Here is a 27,126-nt window from a genome sequence, read left to right on the forward strand (position 1 = left end):
TAATTGGCATTTGCTCAGATGTGAAACACCATTCATAATAATTATAATGAACTTTATATATAAAGCACTTTTCAAAACAGAGTCACAAAGTGATTTAGATGAGATAAAATTAAATAGAATCTTGTGAAGTGATTTACAGTATAGTACTGATTTTCCAGCCTTATATCATCACACAGTAACTTTCTAAAGTTAATTAACCCAGATGGTCACCTTTAGTTTCCAGGTTGGGGCTCAGGAACAGCCAGCAGAGTCATGCCTGAAAGGATCTGAGGGGGCCGTCTGCAGCACTTCAGCAATTTAAGTTGAACCCAGCTCACGAATAGCTTAAAACATTATCATTAAAATCTTAAAATTAATTCTAATACTAACTGGTAACTAGTAAAGGAAGGCCCTGACAGGGATACTGTATTGTCTTTCTGAATTTGATAAGACTGAGTAGCTTTGTTTTGTAATTACCAAAGGCACGAGATTGTGTTTTGGCTCAACCCTGAATACGCAGAATTACAATAATCAAGACATAATGGTAATTGATAGACAGTTTATTTTCTAAAGCAATCACAACCCTAAACACACACACATGCACTGATCCCACAGTCCAACCCTCCAACCCAACAGACTCCCTGACCTCCCACTCACTGTTCAATGTCTCACATTTATTACTGCCACGCATTGCTGTGCAATATTCCCTACCCATTGCTGTGCCATACTTATCATTTATTTATTACAATGTTTTTTATCTATGACAGTGTTTTCATGTCAATATAATATCCTTTATCTTGTTTTATCTCTTTTTAGTGTCCTATGCACTGATTGGGTCAAGCACCCATAATTTTGTTGTACACAGTGCAATAACAATAAAGACTATTCTATTCTGTTCTATTCTATTCTATTTTCTAAACACAAGTTTGATAATTGCAGACAGGAAAGGGCCAGTACCTCATGAATTCAATATAGTGTCCCCTCTTGCAATGGTAATAAAAGTGAAAATAATTTTTTGAATCCATGTGATTCAGATCCACTCCAAAATGTAATGAGTCCTTCTTTGTTCAATGTTACACCTATCCACCATGTTAAAAAAAAATCAGGCCAGTAGTTTTTAAGTAATTCTACTAACAAACAGAGCTGTGGAAAAAAACACCCTGCAGAAATAATTAATGATGTGTTTGCTGATAAAACGTCCTAGTGGGAACAAGTAAATAGAGAACAACAGGGAGCCAAGATTGAAGCCCTGGGGGACACCACAGATCAAAGAGGCCACTGCCAACAAATACTGAGAGTTTTGTTTGACACGTACAGTTTAAATCAGAGGGTGACCCATGTTTCAAGGCAATCCAACATAATTGCACCATTGCAGTATCAAAATCTGAATCAGAATGAGAAATGCTTAACTGATCCCCTGAAGGGAATTCTGTTCCGCTTCAGTTACTCCAACAAGAATAGCAAGAAATAGAAGTATATGTAATTATACTTCTACTTCTTTCTATTCCTGTTTAAGTAACTGTAGACATAGTAGTAGTAGAAATATTAAATAGAGGGCAGGATCAAGAAAAATTTGAAAAAGCGTAATCACCAACATCAGCTGTTTGTAGTAGATAATTTGTGTGGTGTGCTTTTGTGGTCAGGGGGCTTTTGGTCTTTTGGCCTTTTGGAGGCAGTTTGCATAATTAGTTATTTTGAAGAAGACATGTATCATGAGAAATGCCATGCTTTCTTTCCCATTCAACAATTTGTACCTGTCTGAGAGGAAACAATGGGTTTTTACTATCCATTAATGAGTGCATTGAAGGCAGTGGCTCCTGTCTGTTCAGTGGTCTTAAATGTTACCGCAGACTAATTGAATGCAGCCAGGTAGATCTCCTGAGGCTATCCCACGGAACTGGTTTCCCTGGTCATGCATGTCTGCTACTGGATGTGAGAAACAGTTAACTGTTTCACAGCCTGGGGGAGCAGAGAAGGCTTCGAGATCTAGCCCCACATTCCTAACCTCTCTCTGGTCTATAAAATGTGGTGCCCCAACAGTCCAGCTCCTCCTCCTCCTCCTCCACCTTCTGTGTTTGTTTTCTGACTCCCTCCTTCCGCTTCAGAGTGGAAGAACGGCCTGACAGGATCGTACCATTCTCCAACCACAGGGGAAGTCATTTAGTTGAGTAACTAGAAGCTGCAGTCATTTTTAGAGCTTCAAGCTTCCTGCCTCCCCCGCTGGGTTTTCTGTGGGTGGAGCGGCCCGAGGTGGAGGGGAGAGATTGGGAGGGGGTGTTCAAGCAGAGGAGAGTGAGAACAGCATTTTGAAACCCAGCTGATCAGAGCTGTGGTATTCTGCCACAGAGGCAGGGAGAGAGGCTGCGTGACTGGAGAAAAGAAAAGAGAAGATAAAAGGAAGCAGTTAAAGTCTTTGTGATTTTAACACGGAGAATATACAAAGAGAAGAGCTGAAGAGAAATGTCTTCTTCCCTTCATGGGAAACTGGGAACTCGTATGAAGAGAGAGGCTCTGTGGAAAGATGTGAGAGCCGTTTGCAGGGTGGAAATCTGAAGAAGAAGCACAGAAAAGGATCAGTCAGTCAGGCTCTGGAAACCAGTCCAGTGAATCCTTGAGTCAAAAAGAGGGCTGAAGAACCCCCCTTTAAAAGAGGAGGGATGTCTTGGCTGTCACCCGTGTCATGGGCCAAATGGACGTGGACGGCGGTGCGAGGGGGAGAGGAGGATGAAGAGGGGCAGGAGGCCAGCGAGGAGAGGGAACAGCATGTAGAGAGAGGAGAGGAAGAGGAGGAGGAGGAGAGATCTCAAGGCTTCAGGCAAGTGTTGTGCTGGAAGCCCTAAAACTACTGACACCGTGACTCATACTGGGGGAGAAAGGGGCTTTTTCCACACGTGTCCATGCGTGTGTGACCACCTGTCAGGTTGAGGAATCTATAGTATTATAAAGGTTATGAAAATCTGCATCAACACTTGTCTACATGCAGACTTGTCAAATGTGTTCTGTAGTCGTGCAGCGCTGTCACATTTCTGGTGTGGCTGTGGTTTAGGCCGTCACTGTGTTTGAATGTTTTTCTTAGCCTCAGAGACACTACATCCTCATTTTTCTAGTTTCACAAAAACAACACACACTCCAAAACTGCAGTCAGGCAGTCAGATAGGGTTGGTTTAGTTTTATGATGTAATCATTGCTCACAAACATGACACATGCCCAAGGCAGCAGGAGCTTATTGTCTCTGCTCCTCGTGTCTGCTTTGACAGCCGCATTATCTCAGCCATTGTTCCAAGTAAAGAATCACAAGTACACTTTTGTGCTGACTTCCTGTGGATCAGATACTGTATCATCACTTCACCTTAAATGCCAAAATCCATGTTTGTTTACTATCAGAGCAGTTATCTAACCAGTCAAATCAATATCAAACTACACTGAGATATGGCTGCCTGAACTGAGCAGATCAAAGAGAAAACTGCTCTAAAATTGAAAAGAGAGTCAGTGTTTAAGAATCTGTAAAGTATATTGCAAACTGTATTCAGCTGCAATGTTCACATCTTATTTAAAATAGATACATATATAGTTTGCATGGTGCAGTCTCATGTCTCATACTGAATAGTGCGAAAGATGTGACAGGAAATATTGGGCTGCCCTATTTCCTCTTTCTCTCTATCTTTTACTTAGTCTTTTCTTTCTCTACGTTACTGGCATGAAACAAATGGTGTCATTAGTGTGTTTTGCCAAGCATAGTAGAACATCAGAGGACACAGTAAGGTATAATGTTGATCGATTTAGCACATTAAAGCTTTGTAAAGCCTCATTCAAGTTGTATAATCATACTTCAGAACGTTAGAAGGGAACATCACTCTTTGTAATAAAGGGTTACATAAACACATTGTTTGGAACTGTATTGAATACATCCTCTAAAATGTAATCTGCAACCCATTCAATAAGATTGAAAATTTAGTAAGTTATTCTAAATACTTTGGATCGCTCTTGGAATGCTTCAAAAGTGTCTTGATGAGTTCATTTGTCTGGATCTTATATTTCCATGTCAAAAACACATTCCTGACAGTGTCTTCTTTGCCATTGTCATGTGGAAGGTGCACTGCATGCACACAAATTGGTGCACTTTAAAAAAAAAAAATCAGTTTATTGAAAATGTGCTCGTATGAATGAAAAATGATTGGTGTATCTGCAACCTGATTCAAATGCAATGGGTTCTTCCTTGGCCCATGCTAAATAATTTCACCAAGTTTCACTAAAAACTAAAATTGTTGTCCTGTAATTCCTGCTGACACAAACTAACAAACCCAACAAATAACATAACCTCATCGGGGGAAGTAATCCCTTTAATAAATCTATTTTTATAGATAGTAACTGTATTCAGAATACCACTTATTTAAACTATAATTGTGACAGAACAGAATACAGTTACTCATATTTCTAACTCAGTTACACACCAATCATATGCATAATCAAGAGAAGGAATAGAAATAAAGAATTGCATTTCTTTTTATACTTGCAAACATTGCACATTTTAATGAAGTTCTGTTTATGCAACTTCTTTCAAAGTGCTGATTAGGACTTTTTGACTTTTGAGCACATGGCTCCAGTATTTATAATGAGAAAATCTTTCTGTCCTACTACTTTCTTGTGTTTTGACTGTTTGGAAAGTTCATGCTCTCTCTCTCTCTCTCTCTCTCTCTCTTTCCTTCTGGCTTCCACAGCTCTGACTCAGACGGTCATTTTGACACTCCTGAAGCAGCAACTCCTGTCCGCGCCCCTCCAACGTTCCCAGGAGAGCTGGAGAACAACGACACTGATGCGGAAAAAACAGGTGAGGCCACTGCTGAACAAACAGCAGAGAGAGAGAGAGAGCGAGAGAGAGAAGGAGAAGGAGCCTTCTGTTCAAGACATAAACACACTGCAGTAACTGAACGTTCTCATTAACATCATATATATACACACAACACATCAGAAGAAATGTCTTTTCAAGTATCCAGCACACATCAAAGACAGAGTGTCCCTCCTTGAAGTTGCCATGGAAACAAGAGTCTTTTGATGTTGCTCTAAATGTGCAGACATCACGTGTGTTCATGTGTTCATGTGTCTTTATAATCAACAAAAGCAAAATGATTGCTGAAATGATAAAATAAACATTTTAAATAGCACATTTTGTTAAATATGAACTCCACTACTGTGACTGAACTGTGTGCGTGGCGTATCAGGTTCACCACACAAGAGTAATTGGATACATATGCAGTGTGTGACTTTCAGGAATGTACCTACCTAATGCATTTTAGCTTTGAATTTACCTTAACCTGCCTTTTTAAACTCTGAGTATGATCTGTTGAAGAGCATTGATTTATTACAGGTAGGCTTCTTAAGGTTACTGATACCTAAGCAGAGAAATATGTCCTGCATGCTTGGTATGTAAGCTGGTATGCACACTGAGTTTTGGGAGGATTTTGGGTGTGATGACGGCGCGGTCATTGTCATTTGAATTGAAAAACTGAGAGGAGGAGCCTGTAGCAGAGTGTGGGAATGGCCTTTGCTCTGGAATTCAACAGGTTCAACAAAAGCTTTGGTCGGCCCCGTGTTGTATTGGTAACTGATAGAGGTCACAGTGAGACTGAACAAAGCTTGTTATCAGGCTGAAACCATCATTCAGCTTGCTGTTTAAGAAAGTTTTAGCAGGCTGTGTGTTGACATGAGGCAGTTTTGTCTTCCTGTAAAACAGCTCTAACAACATTTTGTGTACATTGTGAAGGTCATGCAGTATGGAGCGAGGGGAGAGTTCACTTTTGTTTCAACCACAAACATCCTTTCCTGCAGCTGTGAGTAAGGAAGTTTAAATCCTGACAGACGAGAGTTGAAGAGCCACTAGAAACTTCTTTGAATGTAAACATGCTGATGGCTGTGTTTATCTGTACCAATCCAAAGTCTCCATTAGTACATCAGGATAAGTCGATACATGCTGTGACAGTTTAATAAATATTTAATAGGTAGCTGAAGGCTTTGTCAAAGTCAAAAGGCACCTACTGTATGTACTTGAAGAGAAATGTACTCACCAAGCAGAGATGCAAAATGACCATAAAGACTTGCGGAATTATATCAGAGACACAAAATGACGACAAAGAGACACAGTGACTATATACGAGACACAAAATCACCAAAAATACTTAAAATGACTACAAAGAGACAAACAATGGTTACCATAAGACAAAAAATGACCACAAAGAAACACAAAACAACACATCCCAGATTATTACAAAGAGACATAAAACAATCTAAAAAGACTCAAAATGAAATCGAGACACACGACACACGACTGCAGAGAAACACAAAACAATGAAAAGATGCATAACTACAAAGAGATGCAACACAACAGCAACAACAACAACAACAAAAAGAGGCAAAACTACCACAAAGTTATGCAGGAGATGTGGTGGAACCTTTTGCATAATGGGCATTATCTCACAACCCACCCATGGACTGATGTGTCCATCTGTAGTGAAATGAATTATTAACTGAAATTTGACAATTAATTATAATACTATTTCTATATAATTACTATTTGAATACTACTTAGCATTATTGGTTGTAAAAACATTACAAATAATATAATATACATGTGTGTTCAGCACATGTAAATAGTACTTTGTACACATCCTAAAATCAATGAAGGATATTAAATTAAAATGGTAAACAAATGCAATAACTCACTCAATAAACCACTCACCCATTCACACAAATTCATACTGGTGGCAGAGGCTACCCTAAACGGTGCCACCGGCCACCATCAGGAATTAATTTACACACAGATGAATGCAGCACAGGAATCAATTTGGGGTTCAGTATCTGTCCAAGGATAGTTTGACATGTAGGCTGCCATGGTCAGGAATCAAAACACTGACCATCCGATCAGTGGGTGACCACTCTACCAACTGAGCTCTACCAACTGATCCACAGCCGCACTAAAACCAATTACATGTCTTAACCAAATTAGAGCACATGTTTTGCGTAATATTGCAAAGAAGCCCTGCAGCTGACTGAGATTTATCCCTGCTGTGACAAGTTCTGCTTCTATAAACTCAGGAGAGAGAGAACAGAAGGAACTCTCGTACTTTCCTGTTGAATATGTATGTGGATTTGAATAAGGACATGTTTGCATGGGCATGTTAGACTGCAGGATGCTTTGAGCATGACACTCTGGCGACATGCTAATGTGAGTGGAAATAGGTAGAAAAGCTGCAGGCTCTGCTAGTCTCCTAGCAACATAATATTACATGAATATGGCGAGTATGACGGGCACACTGAAACATGTTGATGTGTCAAAAGGTTCCCCCGAGGCAATTATTACTCCACAGCAGCCGCTGTCCCTGTTGTCCTCAACAAACAACAAAATAAATTATAGCTCCCTTGTTTCCCTCCATTTCTCTATTTTCTAATGCTCTACTCGGTTAAAACATATGGCCTTCATAGTAAGACATTGCCATGGCAACAGCAGCAAAAGGAATAGTTGGCTGGCTTGTAACCAATCAGATATCACCTACATATGAGGTTAGATTTGATTGGAGAGATTTTTATAAGGGGAAAGTGTGCTTGCAGTTTAGATGTTTTGCATTTTAAAGATGTTTTATCGTTCATTTTGTTGCTTTTGCTCACATTTCTTCAGATGTGTATCAGGAGGAGCAGCTGATAGTGACGGTTCCTGTTTGGGATCAGGATATTTTGCTCAGCAACAACATGGGTCAGGATGAGCCTGCAGTCCCTGTGGGTGGCCCACTGGAAGTAAACATACAGACCCTGGAAACAGGGCAGACAGAGAGTCTTCCAGAAGCCTTGGGCTCTGTGGCTGGCCCGGCTCCATCCTCAGTGAGGGAAACGCCTGAAGTGGTTGAATGCACAACACCACCCTGTGAGCCACCCCAAGCCCCAGTCCCCGCCCTAGTTACAGATCCTGTCCTGGATGTGGCTCCTGCTCCAGCCCTCACTCCTGCTCCAACTCTAGCTCCCAATCCAGCTCTAGCTCCCGATCCAGCCCTAGCTCCTGCTCCAACTCTAACTCCTGCTCCAACTCTAACTCCTGCTCCAGCCCTAGCTCCTGCTCCAGCCCTAGCTCCCGATCCAGCCCTAGCTCCTGTTCCAGCCCTAGCTCCTGTTCCAGCCCTAGCTCCCGATCCAGCCCTAGCTCCTGTTCCAGCCCTAGCTCTTGATCCAGCTCCAGCTCCTGTCCCTGTTCCTGTTCCAACCCCAGAACCAGACTCAGTCCAGAGCAGGGAAACTGTAGCCAGCCCAGCTCCAGAGCCCCCTGAGCAGAAACCTCTTGCTGAACCAGAACCACAGTGCAATGGCCTCAAACAGACAGAGCCTACTCCAAAGCTTAAAACCAGCAAATCTAAGCCGCCATCCCTTAAGGTGAAGGCTTCACTGGATGAGCTGGCACAAACAAATGAGGAGCAGGAACTTCCTGTTCCTAAGGCCACTTACAAATTCGACCCTGACCAGCTGGATGACAGCTTTAACCCCTTCGTCTGCGGCGGATCCAAAATCCCAAACTCTCCACCACCATTTGGCTCAAGCTCCTTACCCAGACTAGAGCCACTCGGTAGCTCTTTTCCCACCTGTGAGGCAGACAGCTCAGCCGCTCCAGCAGAGGTGGAAATAACTGAGCCAGCATCAGAGGCAAAGCCTGTGATGCTGGAGTTCGGTCTGGAAGAGGGGACAGTCACCAAGCCACCTCCAAGGAAATTAGGTGGTAGAAAGACAGTCAGCAAACTTGCAGCTAGGAAGCAGAAGGCCAAAGGATCAGGGCCTTCCTGCAAACCAGCACCAGAACCCACAGAAACAGATTCTCAACCAGTATCAGAACCTGTTTCTCAACCAGCATCAGAATCTAAATGTCAACCAGCATCAGAACTTGTTTCAGATCCTCTTCCAGAACCTGCTTTGCCAGTTTCAGACTCTACTGCACCTCTGAACGTGGACGATATTCCTATCCCTAAAAAGGGAACATATAACTTTGATCCCAGTCAGTGGGACGACCCGAACTTTAATCCGTTTGGTGGCAACAGCAACGTGAGCAGCTCTCCAACGCTCCCCAAAGGCTCCTATAGTTTTGATCCAGACAACTTTGACGACTCTGTGGACCCTTTTAAACCCTCTAAAACAGCAAGCAGCGAGGACTCGTCCATTAGTGCCCCTAAGCCAGAGAGAAAAGTAAAAGATGGAGGCAAACAGAAAGCAGGGCAACCGGCGGAGGAGAAGAAAGTAAAGCAGATTCCCAAAAAAAGCAAAGAGAGGACCATCACGTAAGTCTAGAAGCTAAATTAAAACTTTTCAGATTGTAACATTATCAACCAGAATAAAAAATTTGAGTTAAGTTTTAAGTTATACTGTTATATTAGATTTCGCTCCACTGAGCTTGCTCTTTTTTTGTCTGGACGTGTTAGCTTTGAACACTCGCCAGACACTTAACACTGCATACTGGCCATTGATGCAATTCCCAAACAGGTTATATATAGGCTCTTAAAGGTGCTTATAGCTGCAGTGGTTTGGACTAATTTGAGGCTTTCAAGGTCTGTCTGCATCTTGTGTTTATGCTCAAACTTTAAAACTATCTAACATGCTGAGCTGAACACCTTTAGCCACTCACACGCTCTCCTTTGTCTCTTCTCCCTGATCTGTTCTACATTCCTTTAATCAATTTCCCCTCCATCTTTCATCCTTCCTCCTCTTGTCTGTTATGCAACCCCCAAACTCTGCTTTGGTCCCCTTCTATTAGCCCCAGGACATCTGAACAAGTCAAGTTTCTCTGTTTTCTGTTGTAAGTACTCTCACTATCGATGCTCTCTTTCTTTCGTGCATGCTGGCTTCCCATTTTAGTCTCATCGTGGCATGTGCTGGGCCAGAAGTGACAGTTGTAGGAGCATGCGAGGGGAATTATCTTTGGTTTCACTTCAGCTCACAAGGCCATACATCATCAAGTTAATTTGTCCTGTCTCGTGGCGCCCGAAGCATTTTAGTTATACTAGCTATACTAGTGATGTGTGTAGCTTTATGTCACTTATGGGGCAATGCAATCAGCTCTAAAGGTATAGGAATGCTTGCAGCTCTATGGTTACAGAAACAGGAGGAAGAGGATTTTTTTCACTATTTTTGGGTCTGAACAGTCTGACAGTTGTGTTATAGACAGACAGACAGACAGACAGACAGACAGACAGACAGACAGACAGACAGACAGACAGATAGATAGATAGATAGATAGATAGATAGATATACTTTATTCATCCCAAGCTGGGACATTCCAGTGTAGCAGCAGCATTACACACAGAGACAATAACAACACAATTAAATAAAAAGAACAACCTAGGCATACTTCAAGCAATAAAATATAAAAATACAATAAAATATAATAAAAAATAAAGTGTCTAAAGAAGGAGTATGTATTAAGGAGTAGAATAGAATTCCAGTGCAGAATAAATATGAATATACAGAATAAAAATGTAAAAATGTTGGTTTTGTAGGAATTCCTGTAAAGTTGAAACAAATTTGCCATCATGTGCTTGTTTTGTAGGAATTCCTGTAAAGTTCAGACGTACGATGAGAGCCAGTCCTTGGTGCTTGACGTGTGTGATCAGGTAATGTGTGTTTTGTCAGCTGAAATGTTTCACCTTACTGCAGTGTCACTGCAATGTCCATTATTCAGCAGCTGTCTAACCTCTTGGCCTCACCTCTTCACACACACACACACACACACACACATAAACACTGTAACAGAAGCTGACAAGAGCAGCACAGTGGCTCCAGCTCTGCAGTGCTGGCTTGGCATGGTGACAGATGTGTGACTGCTCACTCTGCAGTCGAGTATTAGTCAGCTGCCCCCATGTGCCCTCAACATTATCACCTCCTGCATACTCAGGAGATATCCTCAGTACATCCTGTAACATCAGAGTCTCCAAGATAACACCGTTTCTCAGGGCCCACACTGCAAAAAAAGAAAAGTTGGGTGAACCCAAAATTTCAAGGCAACAAACTTTTTGTTGGACAATTAAACAAAATATTTAAAGTTTTGTTTTTGAGTTTGCTCAACTCTGAATTTCTCTGGCACGATTGTAATGCCGCTATGAATGTCAGCTAATGTTGCGACCACAATTTTGAGTTAGCATTGATACGCTAATGGCTACTCTTGTAGCTGTAACAAGCAGCGCCGCTAGCATCAGTTAGCCGCTAGCATCAGTTAGCCGCTAGCTTTCGCTAATGACCAAATTTCACAACAAAGAAATAAGAGTTAGCAGAACTCTTGTCCCTTGTTTTGAACCCCAACTTAAAGATATAAGTAACAACAACTCACCAACTTGTTTTTGAGCAGACAACTGGCTTCCTTTGTTGTGCTAACTTACATTATTGCCCTAAATGTCAGTAATGTATATTTCCAAGTTGTACCAACTTAAATCACTGTTTTAGGCCAAAAAATACGAGTCGGCTTTTTTGAAGTGCACAAATGTTACCTTACATAACGTATCTTCTTCAGCATTGTGCATCATGAATGGATTCTCTTTGGGATAGTGATTCATTAAATTGTATTTTTTAATTAAGATTTTAGCTTCAAACAATTACAGAAAAAATATATGTTTGTCTTGTGCTATAAATCTAGCACGTGCTTTTACTTTACATCGGTGCAGTTATTGACTGTTGAAAAACGTTTTCCAAAATATTGAATATGCCATTATGTTTTGTTGTTTTTAGGTTGTGTCTTTGCACTAATGTTACATAGTTTATCTTCTTTATTTTGATATTTATTGATACTTATTTATATTTGTTTATATTTTTTATTTAAATATGTATTTATATATGTATCTGTTTATTAAATTAAATTAAATTGTATTCATATTTATTATTTTATTTGTGTGACAGTTGAATTATATTTAAACGTCAAGAAGCCAGAGAAAAAGAAAAAAAGAATATGCAAATTAATGATTTTCCAAAGTCAATAAGGAATCATCTAAGAAAATGTTCAATCCACAATGGTAATCCACAAACTCCTAAGTCAATGTTTTTGTTATATAGTATATTTATATTCAGTGATATTTAACATTTGATATCAGAAATCAATCTAATCAAAATTTGTATCCCATCTTTCTCCTTTATCTCCAGGAGGTGGAGGAGGTGGTGGCTCAGACTCCAGAGATCACTCAGAGAGTTCATCACGCCACTGACGAGGAGAAGCTCGCCTCCACTGGCATTATGGGACAGACAGCAGACAGTGTGGAGGAGCGAGGAGAACCTGAAGGCATCAATGCATCTGTGAAAAAACAGCCTATCAAGGAGATATCTGTCATGGACGGTATGTTTTGATCCTCTAACCCAGAGGTGTCAAACTCTGGCCCGCGGGCCAAATTTGGCCCGCAGTATAATTATATTTGGCCCAGAAAGGCAATACCAAATTATTATAATCATACAGCGCAAATAATACTATAAATCCCAGAATGCTCTGCTGGTGTTTTGGCTTGAACACAGTAGATCAGTGTGTAGCAAACTGAGCAACAATTAAAGTTGTCTTTATGCACTTTTTCTTGCTAGTCCAAGGCTTGAATGGTTGCACATTCATTGAAGGATATTATTATTAGTCATTTGGTTTATTATTGTTATTTTATTCTCACATTCATATTTAGCCTGTGGAAAAAGATTACTGTTAAATTTAAATTGAAAGAAGGCCGCATATAAGATAAAGGGACATACGATTTTTATTTAAATTTTATTTAAGAAATGAATGCCATTGATGTGTTTGTTTGTTTTATTTGATATTCGATTTCGCATGTTTGCAATATTAAGTTATATCAAGCTTTGCTTGTTCCATTTCGTTTGAACTTGTTTAGGTCAATTTTTTCAATAAATATCAATGTTGGACCGTGACTTTGTCCAAGTTTTAAATTTTGGCCCATTGTGTATTTGAGTTTGACACCCCTGCTCTAACCCTCTGCTGTGGGTGGAATTTAAGAAATATAAAATGAAGATTAGCAGAGAGTGAATAGAGCCTTTCTGGCTCCACAAATAGGGGTCCCTTTACTGTTATAATTAAGCCACGCTAAAGATGCCACTTAACCTTCAAGTCATAAAATATGCATTATTTTGAGAACAGACAGGTCTTGTAATAAAAAGAATGCATTTTTATTAGTAGTAAACAACACCAGACGACTAAATAATTTCATCACTACTTATAGTATTTGGTCATTTTTATTCCACCTTCTGAATTTACTTGTTACAAAATATTCCAACGCCAAGATGAATTGGAAACTGAACAAGGAGAGAGATTAAGTTATGTAATTTTCTCCTGAGACTGCAGAGCCCCAAGAACGTGTCAAACGTTATGAAAGAATAAAATAGAGCATGCATGCTCAGCAAAACCTCGCCCTGGATATAAGAAAGTTATAAATGTGACTCTGGGGAGCAAAAGCTTCACACAGTTGTGCATTTAAACCAGTTCTCTGCCAGCAGTGCATGTATCACTCCATCTTTTCATCACAGAAACAAGACAATCAAATGAAAGTTTTCTAAATTCTGAAGTTAAGGTGAGGTTTTGACAGAAAGGCCACTATGTGGATCTGCTTCTTTTGGGTAATTAGTACAATTAGCAGTTGTCATTTGTAACTGACTAATGTGTTTTTGTTTCACCTTCTAAGGTCCTGAGAGTAAGATTGCAGATCAGCCAGAAGAGAAGGACACCTGCAGTCTGAAAGCTGATATAGTAAGTACTCTATAGAAACCGCAGGGAGGGAGCAGTATTAATATTTAAACATGAGCAGGTTGTTTGGCACGGTTCTTTACCGCAGTTGGGAAGAAGAAATTTTAGCCATAAATTAAGTCTTACTTTATTATTTCCTATATCGGGACTGTGTTGCTTTCTTATGCCCCAAATGATCATTTTTGTAAAGCCCGACAGATATATTGGCTGACTGATATTGTTGGCCCACATTGGCCTATCAAAGGAATATCAGTAACGGTGTATATGCTGTCTGATATGGGTCATTATGAAAAGTTTTTTTACATAATATATAATTCAGAAAAAGTTACTAGGCGTGATTTAGAAATGACATTTTTTAACCCTCTATAGTACGGTGTTGCTCTCAGGCAACATATCCATTTTTGGCCTGTCAAATTTATAAAATGCATGTTTTTGAGTGATGCGATACTTTAAAAAAGAGGGAAGAGTATAGGGAACCACTAGTAATTCTTTAATTTGTCACATGACCTCCAGGGGGCCATATTAAAACCCTATTTTGCAGACTTTTTCAAAGGAAACAGCTTTGCCATTTTGTGCCACAAAAAATCACTCAAAACATCATTTCCTGGCCCTTTTCCATCTTGAAAAAAATATATTCCTGCTCATAGGTGAGAAAACCTTCATTTTAGATAGTTTCATAAACTTAGACTGTTCAAGACATTCATTTCAATGGGTCGTTGGTTCAGGCAACATTCAGTTAAAAAATGTCCTTTTATAATGTTTTTAAATTTAAAATGTTATGTATTGTACCCTGTTGAAGCTACTGAATCTTTTACACATGTTTATGAAATAAATAATGTTAAAAAATTTTTTTACAAACTTTCTTTTTCACTTGTGCACCGTATGGTACAATGTTGCCTACGGGCAACAAACCCCAAAATCTTCAGATTATGTTTATTTGGTCTATTTCAAGACAAATAAAGACTCTTTTTTTCATAATGCATACCATAGAGGGTTAATAGCCAGCAATTGACTGAAACTGAATAGTAATGATGTATAAATGTTATCATTTATAGAATTGGTTGACAATGTAATACATTGTTTGTATAATGTATAGTAATGTAAAACAATAAATATTATTTATTAAGTTTTAAGTTTGAGAAACTAGCTCTCTGGGTACATTTGCAGAGTGGTGAAAATTGGGTGCACAATCCACATAAAAAGGTTTATTTTTCATTCCAGCTCAGAAAATGACTATATCAGCCACCATATTAGTTATCGATGATTTTTCCCTGTATAAAATCAGTATCAGCATCGGCCTCAAAAATCCCACATCGGTCTGACTCTAAGTCTTTGCTACAATAATCTAATAGTTTTTTCTAACACAATATTTGTCCAAGATTACCACACTTGCACCCTCAGGTTATACAAATGTTTGATTAATTAAATCAACACAACCAGTTTTACCGAAGTACTTGCTGCCAAGACATCATGTGATCTGAAAAGTTTTTTTGTTTTTTTTAAACATTTGTTTATTGATTTTTCAGTGACATAACAAAATCAAGAGATGACAATACGAGAGTCAAAACAGTGTCAAGTGTAACAAGTAAAATAATAATAATAATAATACTGAAATGAAAAGTAAAATCAGCAGAAGTAGTGCCAGGAGGGATCTGCTCACAAAATATAAAGTGTATGTTCTTGTCAGATACACAGTTTGCTTTCTTCTTGTTCCACAGAGTGAGATATCCATGAACCAGACAACAAAGCTGTACAGCAGTGAAGACCCAGTCACAGCAGCCCTGTCCCAGGGTAACATCCCTCTGAGTGAGATGGACAAGGCCGCAGTGCTCACCCTGATCAGAGAGGAGGTACGTCATTGCCACACATTCAGAAAAAGCACACTAGTTTTAGTAAGTGCATCTGCTGATTTCTTAGATCTGAACATTATCCTCACCTTCCCCCCGTCTTCCAACAGATCATCACTAAAGAGATCGAGGTCAATGAGTGGAAGAGGAAGTATGAGGAGAGTAGGGCTGAGGTTATGGAGATGAGGTAGGGAGCTTCACTGATTCTCAAGAATATTGCATCACATTTAGAAACATTACAGCAAATGCAGAAAAAATACCTGTGGACAGAGAAACAGTGGACAGATGGTGTTTTCTATTTTTATCTCAACAGGAAAATTGTTGCAGAGTATGAGAAAACAGTTGCACAGATGATTGGTAAGTTGCTGCCACCTGCTGGTGGTTTATTCTGCACAGTAGCACCTAACGGCACCAGAGTGTGTCACACTGTGTGTGTTTTACATGACTGCTCCCCAACATTGTGACACTGCCAGGATAACCCTATGAAGCCAAGTGTATCATATTTGATACATATGTTTTTCAGACCTCTACATCATCAGTGTGATATTTTCTTTTCCTGAAAAACCTGATGAATACATCAATTGATGATTAAAAAAACTGAGCAGCAAAAATACCAGATGTAACAAAAATGATTTGCTGGTTCCACTGGTGGATCCGTCATTGCTGCGTGAAAACTTCATATCAGCAGATGTATGATTTTGTTTTATATGGAAAAAAGTATTTTGTATGTTTGAGGAAAATGTTAAAAGGAAAGTCAAAGTTTTATTTGGTTAAAAATATTAGGTTTTATGTGATTATGTGAGTTCAAGAAAAGCAAATTGTGAGCAACAAATTGCACAAAAAGTCCTGATGTATCAAATATGATCCAAATTAAATTAATATATGAAAATTGATATAGAATTTTAAAAAATGTTAGCCGGTTCAACAGACACTCCAGTTTTGAAAATTTTGAATTTTCTGGCAATTATTTCACGGTTCAGGCTTTGTAGGGATAAGGATGTATTATATACATTGCACTTGAAATGTGCATTTAAATGTTGAGTCTGTTGTAGTTCTGAGGATTAGAAATGAAACAATGGGCCTCATGCAGGAACGCGTACCAACAGATTTGTTCTTAAGTTCCTTGTATGGATGATTTATGAGAACATTCACCAGTTTTTTGTATTTTGAATTTCTATAAGGCACAAACACAATTTACAAGTGGCAAGTAAATTAGGAAATTTAAATTAAAAAGTAAGAGAAAGTTAATATAGGGGTTATGAAAATGTTCTTGGCCACTGACAATGAGGTCAAAATGTCGACTTAGCTTTATTCTGAGAGTATTTGCATCTAAAGCAAAGGTCAATTGTAGTAAGTACACCTCCAAATATTGGGGAACATTAAGTTTAGGATTAAGTTTACCTAAATGTAATAAATAACAATAATAATAATGAAAATAATAATAATAATAATAATTATTATTATTATATATTTTTTTATTTATAGAGCACTTTTTCAAAATGCATGTTACAAAGTGCTTTACAAAGACAAGTTAAAAATGAAAAAACAGATACAAATAAACAACATGAAAAAACAGATACAAATAATGTTAGAAAATGACAGTTTTGTGCAATTAAAAGACAGTTCAAGGGAAGGTAAAGTTCAGGTAAAATCAGGAAAGGCTATCTGATAAAAATATGTTTTAAGAAGAGATTTAAAATAGATCACTGACTCAGCCGACCTGATTTCCTCGGGCAGGTTGTTCCAGAGCCTTGGGGCCCTGACTGCGAACGCTCTGTCCCCCTTAGTTTTGTGTCAGCATGTTTAATATTTGTAGTCTAGGACTGTGTGTCTGAAAGTCTGTGGTGCAAGCACCAGCAAAACTTAACCCCTTTAACACCGACATGGAACAGGTTCTGTTCTCATTTGCACGTTCAGATCATTTTGCCCAAAAATTAATTGGTTTGGAACCTGAAAAATTGTTTCTCAGTGAAGACCAAAACAAAGCAGGTTTTCCTTGACCTGAGGTGCAAGTCGTGACGACATTAGTAAATGAGTCGTATTTTACAGGTTGGAAAGAGAGGATGGAGTCTTGCACTTAACAGTCTTCCACCTCTTTTGATCATTAACCCATAAGAACCTATGGTGACACCCATGTAACAAACACTTTACATCTTCTATAATCTCCCATATTCAGCTTTATGCTTCACATTAACTCATTAAATCCCTAAGTGACGTATACTCAACACCCTGGTGTGGTGGTCATGTGACTTTGACAAGAATGTGGCTGTGACTGGAAACAGAAATGTGCAAAAGTAGCTAATTTTAAAAAGCTTATTTTTTGTTACTAGGCTAAGTTTAAACCGCTTTAACAATTCTAATCCGTTAATAGGGTGTGCTGTGTTGCATTTAACTTGTTCTGATCACATTTCCTGAACAAATTAAAGTCACAATTTTAATATATGTTGTGGAGATGCAAAAGAAAAAGGCAAATTTGTGTCTCTGTACGCAGAAAATGTGTCTAGTTTTTTTCTATTTTAAAATAAAAAAATATCATAAACATAAATACTATAAACACCCATTGTAACGTATATATGTCACATCAAAGATATTTGACATTTAGGGGTAGTATTTTTTTTTAAAAGCATCCGAAATGTGTTCTATGTGGTCCACTTATAGAACACATCCTTTAAGGATAACTGGGTCTGGGTTCTTATGGGTTAAGATGCGGTATAAATCTATCTCTTACTTCTTTTAAATCTTGTGCTTTGACCCTTCTGCGTGTTGCAGAGGACGAGCAGCAGCAGAAGACCCTGTCCTGCAGTAAGTCACTCAGACAGTTGACCGTGGAAAGAGATCAGGCCATGGCCGACCTCAACTCTGTGGAGCGCTCCTTCGCAGACCTCTTCAGGCGGTATGAGAACATGAAGGGAGTCCTGGAGGGCTTCAAGAAGGTCAGTAGAGCTTCAATGTGGGATGCTATCCAGCTGCATCATAGCTAGATCACTAAAAAATGTCTACATGTGTAACTCCAGAATGAGGAGGTGCTGAAGAAGTGCGCACAGGACTACCTGATGCGGATCAAGCAGGAGGAGCAGCGATACCAAACCCTCAAGGTGCATGCTGAGGAGAAACTGGACAAGTAAGCCTTCATGTATGCAGTTTGTGATTCAAGGATCTAATCATTAGACATGTGAGACATCCTTTAAACTCTCTCTTGTCTCCTTCACTTCCTCTCTGACAGGGCTAATGAGGAGATAGCCCAGGTACGTGCCAAGGCCAACTCTGAGGGTGTCGCACTAAACGCCAGCCTGAGGAAAGAGCAGATGAAGGTGGAGTCACTTGAAAGAGCTGTCCTTCAAAAGGTAGGACGCCTGCAGATATGATTATAATTGACTGACTGTGTTAAACTGTGGGAGTGCAAGAAAGGGTATGCTGAAAAAACACTCTGGATAATTGAGGTTAGAACCCTCTCACTGGGAGACTAACTGTGTGTTAGCGTCAAATTAATTATGGTATGTAGGAATTATATTAAACAAATAAGGTCTCAATGTCAGAGAATGTGTGGGCTTTGTGTCATACCAGTGGCAAGCATACAGCACTATTGAATCCCAGTATTTGGACCATAATTCCTACAAACCTACCATACCTATCTTTTCTCATTTTCTTTGGAATGTTTAAGTAAGTAAGTAAGTAAGTAAGTAAACTTTATTTATATAGCATATAGCATAGAAATCATACACATAACATAAAAATGTACATACAAGTTTTAAAAGACCAAAACAACAGCAATTTAAACAACCATAGCAGTCCCGAGACAATTAATCAAAAGCCTGAACAAATAAAAATGTCTTCAGTTGGCTTCTAAAAGTGACAACAGAATCTACTGAGCGCAGTGAGGGAGGGAGACTGTTCCATGGGAGCAACAGCCTGGAAAGCTCCATCACCTCTGGTTCGAAAATGGGTGCGTGGAACCATGAGCAGATTCTGATCTGTAGACCTCAGAGCCCGAGTGGGGATGTAGGGCTGTATCAGGTCACATATGTAGGGTGGAGCCTGGCCATGTAAGGCTCTGAATGTTAAAACCAGAATTTTAAAATTTATTCTATAGGAGACAGGGAGCCAATGTAAGCGACAGCTCATTTTTGTTAAAACATGAAAACAAACTATTGCAGTAGTCTAGCCGAGAAGACACAAATGCATGAATAATGATTTCTAGGTCATTATGCGGCACCATTTTTCTGAGTTTGGAGATTTTCTCAGTTGAAAAAAGCAATTTCTCGTGAGCTGTTTACAATGCTTTACTAGGGACATGTCTTTGTCAAATATGACGCCCAGATTTCTCGGGGTGGGTTTAGTTTAGCTTTGTTTTGAATGTAATGAAAGGGATTAATGTGTCCTCTATGTGGCTACATCAGCTTTTTACTCGTTGCATCAAGAGGAACTCTGCATTATATGTTCTTGTTTTGTGAAAATAGATCCAGCAGATTTTACAGCAAAATTCCTCACCTGTGGTTCGCAATGTTAAAATGCAAACTAATGGTGTTATATTACAGTGATTTCAAAAGTGCTTCATTTACAGTGATTATATAAAATCGTTGCAAAGTACTTAGTGAAGGCATTCAGCACCTTATTTGTAATTACACATCTGCCAAGACATTTGCACGACATCTAACACTAGGGGGCACTGTTACATTTACTTTAACCAGAGTAGTGACAGTTAAGATGAAAACACCAGAAGAATACTAGAAGAATATTATCAAATAGCATCTCAAATTAAACACGCACAAAGAAATGCTAAATTTACTTAACCCATAAGAACCCAGACCCAGTTATCCATAAAGGAAAGTTATGGGGGATATATCACAGACCAAGTGAACCACGCAGAACATATTTATGATGTGGGGTTTTTTTGGTCATTCTGTGTCTTTTTTTAGTAATTTTGTGGGGGGTTTTTTGTGTCTTTTTTAAGTAATTTAGTTTTTTTCTGTCATTTTGTGTCTCTTTTTTGGTCATTTTGTGTCTTTTTTTAAGTAATTTAGTGTTTTTTCAGTCATTTTGTGTCTTTTTTGGTCATTTTGTGTCTCTTTTTTAGTAATTTTGTGTCTTTTTTGGTCATTTTGTGTCTTTTTAAGTCATTTTGTCTGTCTTTTTTGTGTCTTTTTTAAGTAATGTAGATTTTTAGGTCATTTTGATACTGCCTCCAGCGGGCCCCAGGTAATTTGAGTTTGAGACCCCTGTCTGTTACATGGGTGTCACCGTGGGTTCTTATGGGTTAAAGTATCTTTCTCCCACTTAATACATCCTGGTTACTTTTCTTACTTTTTTTTACAATTTACAACCAAGTGGTCTGTTGACAAATTACAGTCTGTACTGACTTGACTTGACTCATTTGACTTACACATCCTATGTCACATGTCTCTTACCTTCCAAACAAAGAGTACAGAATCTCATAATATATGTAAGACAAAATATGGACTAGAAACAAATTATATTTTGTATTATATATATTTATTACATTTTTATTTTGTTTTCATTTTATTTATTTTCTTCTAGATCCTTGTACACTACTATGTGTACTATGTATGCATAAGTAGTGGTTGGTTGGGCTGGAAAAAAGGGGATACTGATACAGATGTGTTGTTGAAGATTTTCAAAATAAAATAGTGCTTTCAAAAGTAAAAGCACTCGTTATGCAGAATGGCTCCTTTAGTGTTAAACTATTCTGTTTTTATCACTTACAAAACAAGTAAGTACATTTTAATGTTAATGTTGTTCATTTGTCTGCTTTAAGTGCCAAATAATTTTATTAAACTTGTGCAGAATTGTCTTTCTTTCCTTGTTTTAGCTTTAATTTCTATACTCTCTGTCTCTCACAGAATCAAGAGATCGAGGAGCTCACTAAGATCTGCGATGAACTGATTGCCAAACTGGGAACAGAATAAGAGGCCTTTAATCAAACTCTCTGCAACATTGCTGTAAATACTGTACATGATCACACACATGAGCACACATCACCCTTTTCTTTCTCTCTGCTCATTTGTTTTTCAAAAATGCATTTAAACGGTTGCTCTTTTCAGACGGAAATTTGAAACCAGAGCACTAATTGTTCATAGTGATAATCATGTCATAGCTGGTGAAGAAGCACAAAGTTATCTTGAGGTGTATTTTAATTATTTTGAAGGAGATTTATTGAGGCGTGGTTCAGGATTCACAGTAAAGGCTCATCTTATTGTTCAAAGATTTTGTTAACTGTTGATCCTTTTTTTTGATAAATGGAAACCTATTTCTGCTAATGTGATGATTTTTTTTCTTTTACTGGCAGAAATGGGCTTCCATGTTGAAATGTGTTCTATAACAAAGAATTTCCATAACTGCTTTATACAGCATGTTTAACACAAAACTGTAGGAAATAACGATGGAATTAAGGGAAGGACGATGCGGGTTTAAAGCACAGACATCTTTTAGCACAGTGTGTCTACACTATAAATAATAATATAACAGTGTTGATGATACAGTCTTCAGAAAGGACAAATCTCTATTGAGTGCCTAACATGATTGCAGTGTATGAGTTTCCTGGACTATAGATTTTTCTCGCTGCCATTTCTTTTCTGATACGGTTTCGTCCTTCATCAGCAAATAAACTTTAAGTAACATTACTTATAAACTACACTGTAAAAAATGTTTGTAGAAATTACAGTAAAAAACTGTCAAATTACATCAGAAATGGGGTGTAAAATTAAAAAATTGTGTATCACCGTAGTAGACACTTTTAATTACTGTAGATCAAAGAATAGCACAAAACTTTTACTTTTACTCTCATAAACTGTAGGAAACACAGTTTGGCTGTAAAATATAAAGTTTTCATGTAAAGTTAATGGAGAAATTACAATTACACAATTACTCTAAAAATAATGGGACTATTCAGTCTAAATGACAGTTTTTGCTGATATTTACATTTAAATTTACAGTCGAAAATCCACTCACTGTATTTTTTACGGTGAAGTTCTGGCAACCACAGCTGCCGGTATTTTACCGTAAATTAAACAGATTATTTTTTACAGTGTATTTCTTAAGTTGCCTTTGAGCTTGATGAGTTTGTTGGTCTGCTTCACACAATAACATATACAATGTGTGATGATGAAGTCCTCAGTTATGCAGAGTTTGTACTTAAACCACAGACTTTTGACATTATTATTATTCCTACCATAGATCTCTGGGATTGTTCCCATAAGAAGAGCACTTAAGAGACTTGAAATTCTGTTCTATAATCTCTAATGCATTTGATAGTTTGACGGTAATGGGTGGAAATTAAATTTAAGTTTGGAACTTAAGTAGTAAAAACTTTGCTCTTATCATACTGTAATATTACATTACATTACATGTCATTTAGCAGACGCTTTTAAACCATGTGTCATGTTTAATTTCATATCCAGTCATTGCCATGTAGATATTTTTGGATTATATTCATATTATGTGTAAGCCCAAATGTTGCTGGTGTGCCTTTATTTTGTCTATATTGTAAAGAAAAAAAAGTTTTCTTAGCTCCTTCATGCAGTTGTTTCCAAACTCCTTTGCCAAAGTGAACTGTATACAGCTTTTATGATTGAGACATACTGAACCACAGTGAGTTGTAATGAGGTTGCAGTTAAGGTGAACGTCTGTGTTTTTTGGTGAGTTTATTATATTATAATATCTCCATTGCTAACATCAGCATTTTCTGGTCTGACTGAACCTGAAGGAGCGCACAAGCAGTTTTGTCCAGATGTGTTTCAGATCTAAGGGACAGACTCCTCTATGGACGCCTTGTTCCACATCAGCACAATCAGTTGCCAAATGTCCTTGTAAAATGAGTTTCAGTGTGACTCTGTGTCCAATTGTTGTGGTGTTACATGAGTCTGAAGGTGCTTTTCGATGCAAATCCATTGTTACAGTACAATATGTGTAAATTTTATACTTTATGAAAAGAATATTGTTGCTAATATTTGTACAATTCAAGAGTTCAGTATATCCAGATTGTATGTTAACTGCTATATTTTGTGCATTCCTGAATAAATGGTAAAGATTTGTTATCTCTCCTTTTGCTAAAATCAAAAACACGCAACATCTTTGTTGTTCGTGAGTCCACTGTTTATTCCTTCAGCCTACAGGGAGGCCGTAGACCACATTTCATCACTGCTCATCATGCTTTGCAGCCAATGTCCTGTTGCTTTTTACAAACATGTCATTTGTGGCATTTTGTTTGGGAGTGAAGAGGCTGCAGTTTCCTCCAGCAGTCTGATTTAACAATTCTAGTCAAATGTACGAACAAAAAAAATCTCAATTCGTGTGGTGTGGTCCACAACATGACGTGTCAGTGTTTCTGCAAGCAGCTGCCCACTAATTAACCATTATGATACTCGTTTCTGATGTCAAACTGAACTGAAAACTTGGACCTCTTCCAGCATTAGACCTGCAGTTGTACAGTACAGGCCAAAAGTTTGGACACACACCTTCTCATTCAATGCGTTTTCTTTATTTTCATGACTATTTACATTGTAGATTCTCACTGAAGGCATCAAAACTATGAATGAACACATATGGAATTATGTACTTAACAAAAAAAGTGTGAAATAGCTGAAAACATGTCTTGTATTTTAGATTCCTCAAAGTAACCACCCTTTTCTTACTAGAATATAAGACATGTTTTCAGTTATTTCACACTTTTTTGTTAAGTACATAATTCCACATGTGTTCATTAATAGTTTTGATGAATTGACAATGTCAATAGTCATGAAAATAAAGGAAACGCATTGAATTAGAAGGTGTGTCCAAACTTTTGGCCTGTACTGTATGTTTGGTCCGCTTCAACATTTCCCTGTTCTGTTGTAACATGACGACAAAGATAACCTCCTCCCTGCTCCCCTAAAGACCCATTGATTACATTTAGACTGACAGAAGAAGAAAAAAACTTCCTGTGACTGCTGGTATTCTTTACCTTACCATCCACACCCACAACAAGTTAATTATGTTTACTCAGGCAAAACAAGTGGTCATCCTCATTAAATCCCAATTGCTTTCTAAAACACGCCTCTGCAGCAAAACGGGGTAGTTTAACAAATGTGGCCAGCAGGGTTTTTTTTTTATTGCTGTAGCCATTCAGTGGCACCAGATGCACCACAAATGTACACTACTGGTCAAAAGTTTTAGAACACACCAACTTTTCCAGAATTTAATTGAAAATGATGCAGTTTAATGTCTCAGTGTACTCTGAAATTAATGCACATTTGCAACATTTAAAATTCTTTATTGAGCATGATAGTGTTTTGAAAGTAAAAAAAAGATTCAAAATCACATTTTATGTTATGTTGTAAAAAGACACAAAATGACAAAAAAAGACACCAAAAGACACAAAAAGACACAAAATGACTTACAAAGACATGAAAAGAATTTAAAAATGGACAAAATAGCCCAAGACTCCATAGAGTTAAGTTGTTAACCCATTTCTTGTTCCCTGAAAAAGGCCTACTTGTATAATTCTGAAATGTATTATTTTTCAGTTTTGTTTAAGCTTACCTTTTTTTGGTCACCACTTACCTTTGTACCCTCCCTAGCTGTTCATTTGACTTGAACTGCTTGAATTTCAATAAAAAACTGGAAAAATTGGGGTGTTCTAAAACTTTTGACCGGTAGTGTATATCTATAAAACAGTGCAGGAAGAAATCTAAATCTATCTGTTACAGACACACGGAATGCAAAAATTAACTTTTTTTTTGTCTGCTAGCCAAACAGCTCAAATCAATCAAATAAAATCAAAATTACTTTATTTATCCATGAGGGGAAATTGTTAGTTTCAACAAGTTTAATTGCTAGTGAATGTTCAGATTTTACCAGCAGGTCAATATATCAAAATGCTTTGGTTGGCTGGTAATTTATGCAAATCTACCCAGCAAAACTACCATAAACAAAAATACTGAATAAATGAATACATACGCATAAAAATTTTAAAAAAGATGTTTGGGAAATGTTGAGGATAATTGAAATGAAGGAAGTGTAGAGGCCTAGAAGAAAGTCAAGTAGTGTTCGAAATATATGTTTAGGCTTATTTTAGCCATTTCTTTATGTTTGAGGTCACTTGTGTCAGTAATTTCAGGACTCAGGCTGTTATTACATGTGGTTGAAATGTTTATGTTCTTACTTCCCTTTAGACATCGGACAAATTTGGTGGAACCTTCTTACCACATGGGGGTGTCCTTACCACAACACCACAAACAACGGGCGGGTCCTGATGGGACAGATAGAGCAGTAGTTCTCAACCTTTTTGAGTCGCGACCCCCAATTTAACATGCATATTGTCCACGACCCCCGCTCACTGAACAGAATCTCACACGCACAGTTCAGATCACCCAAAAAAGAAACAAAATGACCAAAAAAAGGAAACAAAATGACCAAAAAAGACACAAATTGACCACAAAATGATCAAAAAAGACACAAAATGACCAAAAAATACACAAAATGACCAGAAAAGGCACAAATTGACCACAAAATGATCAAAAAAAGACACAAAATAATAAAAAAGACACAAAATGACCAAAAAAAAGACACAAATTGACCACAAAATGATCGAAAAAAGACGCAAAATAATCAAAAAAGACACAGAAAAAGACACGAAATGACCAAATAACACACAAAATGACAAAAAAAAAGACATTAAGTGACCAAAAAGACTAAAATACATTAACACATGACCACTTTAACACAGTGGAGACAGAGCTGACTTCCAAAATGATTTGGCGACCCCCAGAAATCATCTCGCGACCCCAATTGGGGTCCCGACCCCAAGGTTGAGAATAGCTGAGATAGAGTATTCTGCATTTAGTTAGTTAGTTAGTTAGTTAGTTAGTTAGTTAGTTAGTTAGTTCGTACATAACTTTTTGTCCAAAATGAGGAAGTTGTTTTTCTCTTTACCATACAGCACTAAAAACTATAGAAGACTACAGATGAAAACAGACTTGTTGTAGGCCTTCTGATTGTTGGTGGTTCTGTTTTATCTACAATGCCCTGAAGCTAAAGGGAAGGGTGACTTAAAATCTGGAAAGCTTTGTTCCTATATTTAGTCTGAATTTGTCACTTGGTTGAATCTGGGGCTTCCCTACAGCATAGCAGGTCAAGTAGTTTTAATATATATACAACCATTTTATCATAGATTTTGCCCACAAACTCTTGAGAAAATAGTTGTTTCTCTTTGACTTGTTTTATCAGCCACTCCTTTCTTTACCTTGTCTATAGTGTCAGCCCTGGCATGATGAAAGTCAGTGTACATGACTGAGCTTGTTTGCTGGAAAATGTCCACAGTTTTTAAATGTACACGATCGCCCCTGATATACACTTTATTTTTTAAATCTTTTCATGAAATGATAATGTGATAATGTGATTTATTATGGGCAGATAATTTATCTAACTAGTTAAAAGCTAAGAAGATGAGGTTGTCAAATGTCTCTTGAGGAGGTTGAGAAGTTGGAAGGTCAAACAGAATATTTTAACAGTGGTAGAACATCACTCATCGAATCACTTCTCACATTCAACATTACATCCAACTCCCTT

The 27,126-nt window shown here is 38.0% G+C and overlaps 1 protein-coding gene across 3 annotated transcripts in view; it reads left to right on the forward strand.

The window, feature by feature from the left end:
• tacc1 (transforming, acidic coiled-coil containing protein 1) overlaps window positions 1-23,611 on the forward strand; it is a 45,410-nt gene extending 21,799 nt beyond the window's left edge. The window contains exons 1-14 of one of the 3 annotated variants that reach the window (XM_059328927.1): window positions 2,291-2,794; window positions 4,698-4,807; window positions 7,649-9,284; window positions 9,758-9,799; window positions 10,550-10,613; window positions 12,130-12,319; window positions 13,656-13,720; window positions 15,436-15,567; window positions 15,675-15,751; window positions 15,878-15,921; window positions 18,334-18,497; window positions 18,579-18,685; window positions 18,788-18,908; window positions 21,423-23,611. In XM_059328927.1, coding sequence (XP_059184910.1) covers window positions 2,637-2,794; window positions 4,698-4,807; window positions 7,649-9,284; window positions 9,758-9,799; window positions 10,550-10,613; window positions 12,130-12,319; window positions 13,656-13,720; window positions 15,436-15,567; window positions 15,675-15,751; window positions 15,878-15,921; window positions 18,334-18,497; window positions 18,579-18,685; window positions 18,788-18,908; window positions 21,423-21,488 — 2,976 coding nt within the window. In that variant the 5' untranslated portion in view covers window positions 2,291-2,636 and the 3' untranslated portion in view covers window positions 21,489-23,611. Of the gene's footprint in view, window positions 1-2,290; window positions 2,795-4,697; window positions 4,808-7,648; window positions 9,285-9,757; window positions 9,800-10,549; window positions 10,614-12,129; window positions 12,320-13,655; window positions 13,721-15,435; window positions 15,568-15,674; window positions 15,752-15,877; window positions 15,922-18,333; window positions 18,498-18,578; window positions 18,686-18,787; window positions 18,909-21,422 lie in introns of those variants that run through there. The other 2 variants (XM_059328929.1, XM_059328928.1) reach the window with 2 other exon arrangements.
• Window positions 23,612-27,126: the final 3,515 nt, after the last annotated feature.

Source organism: Centropristis striata, chromosome 3, assembly GCF_030273125.1.
Source record: "Centropristis striata isolate RG_2023a ecotype Rhode Island chromosome 3, C.striata_1.0, whole genome shotgun sequence".
NCBI lineage: Eukaryota > Metazoa > Chordata > Actinopteri > Perciformes > Serranidae > Centropristis > Centropristis striata.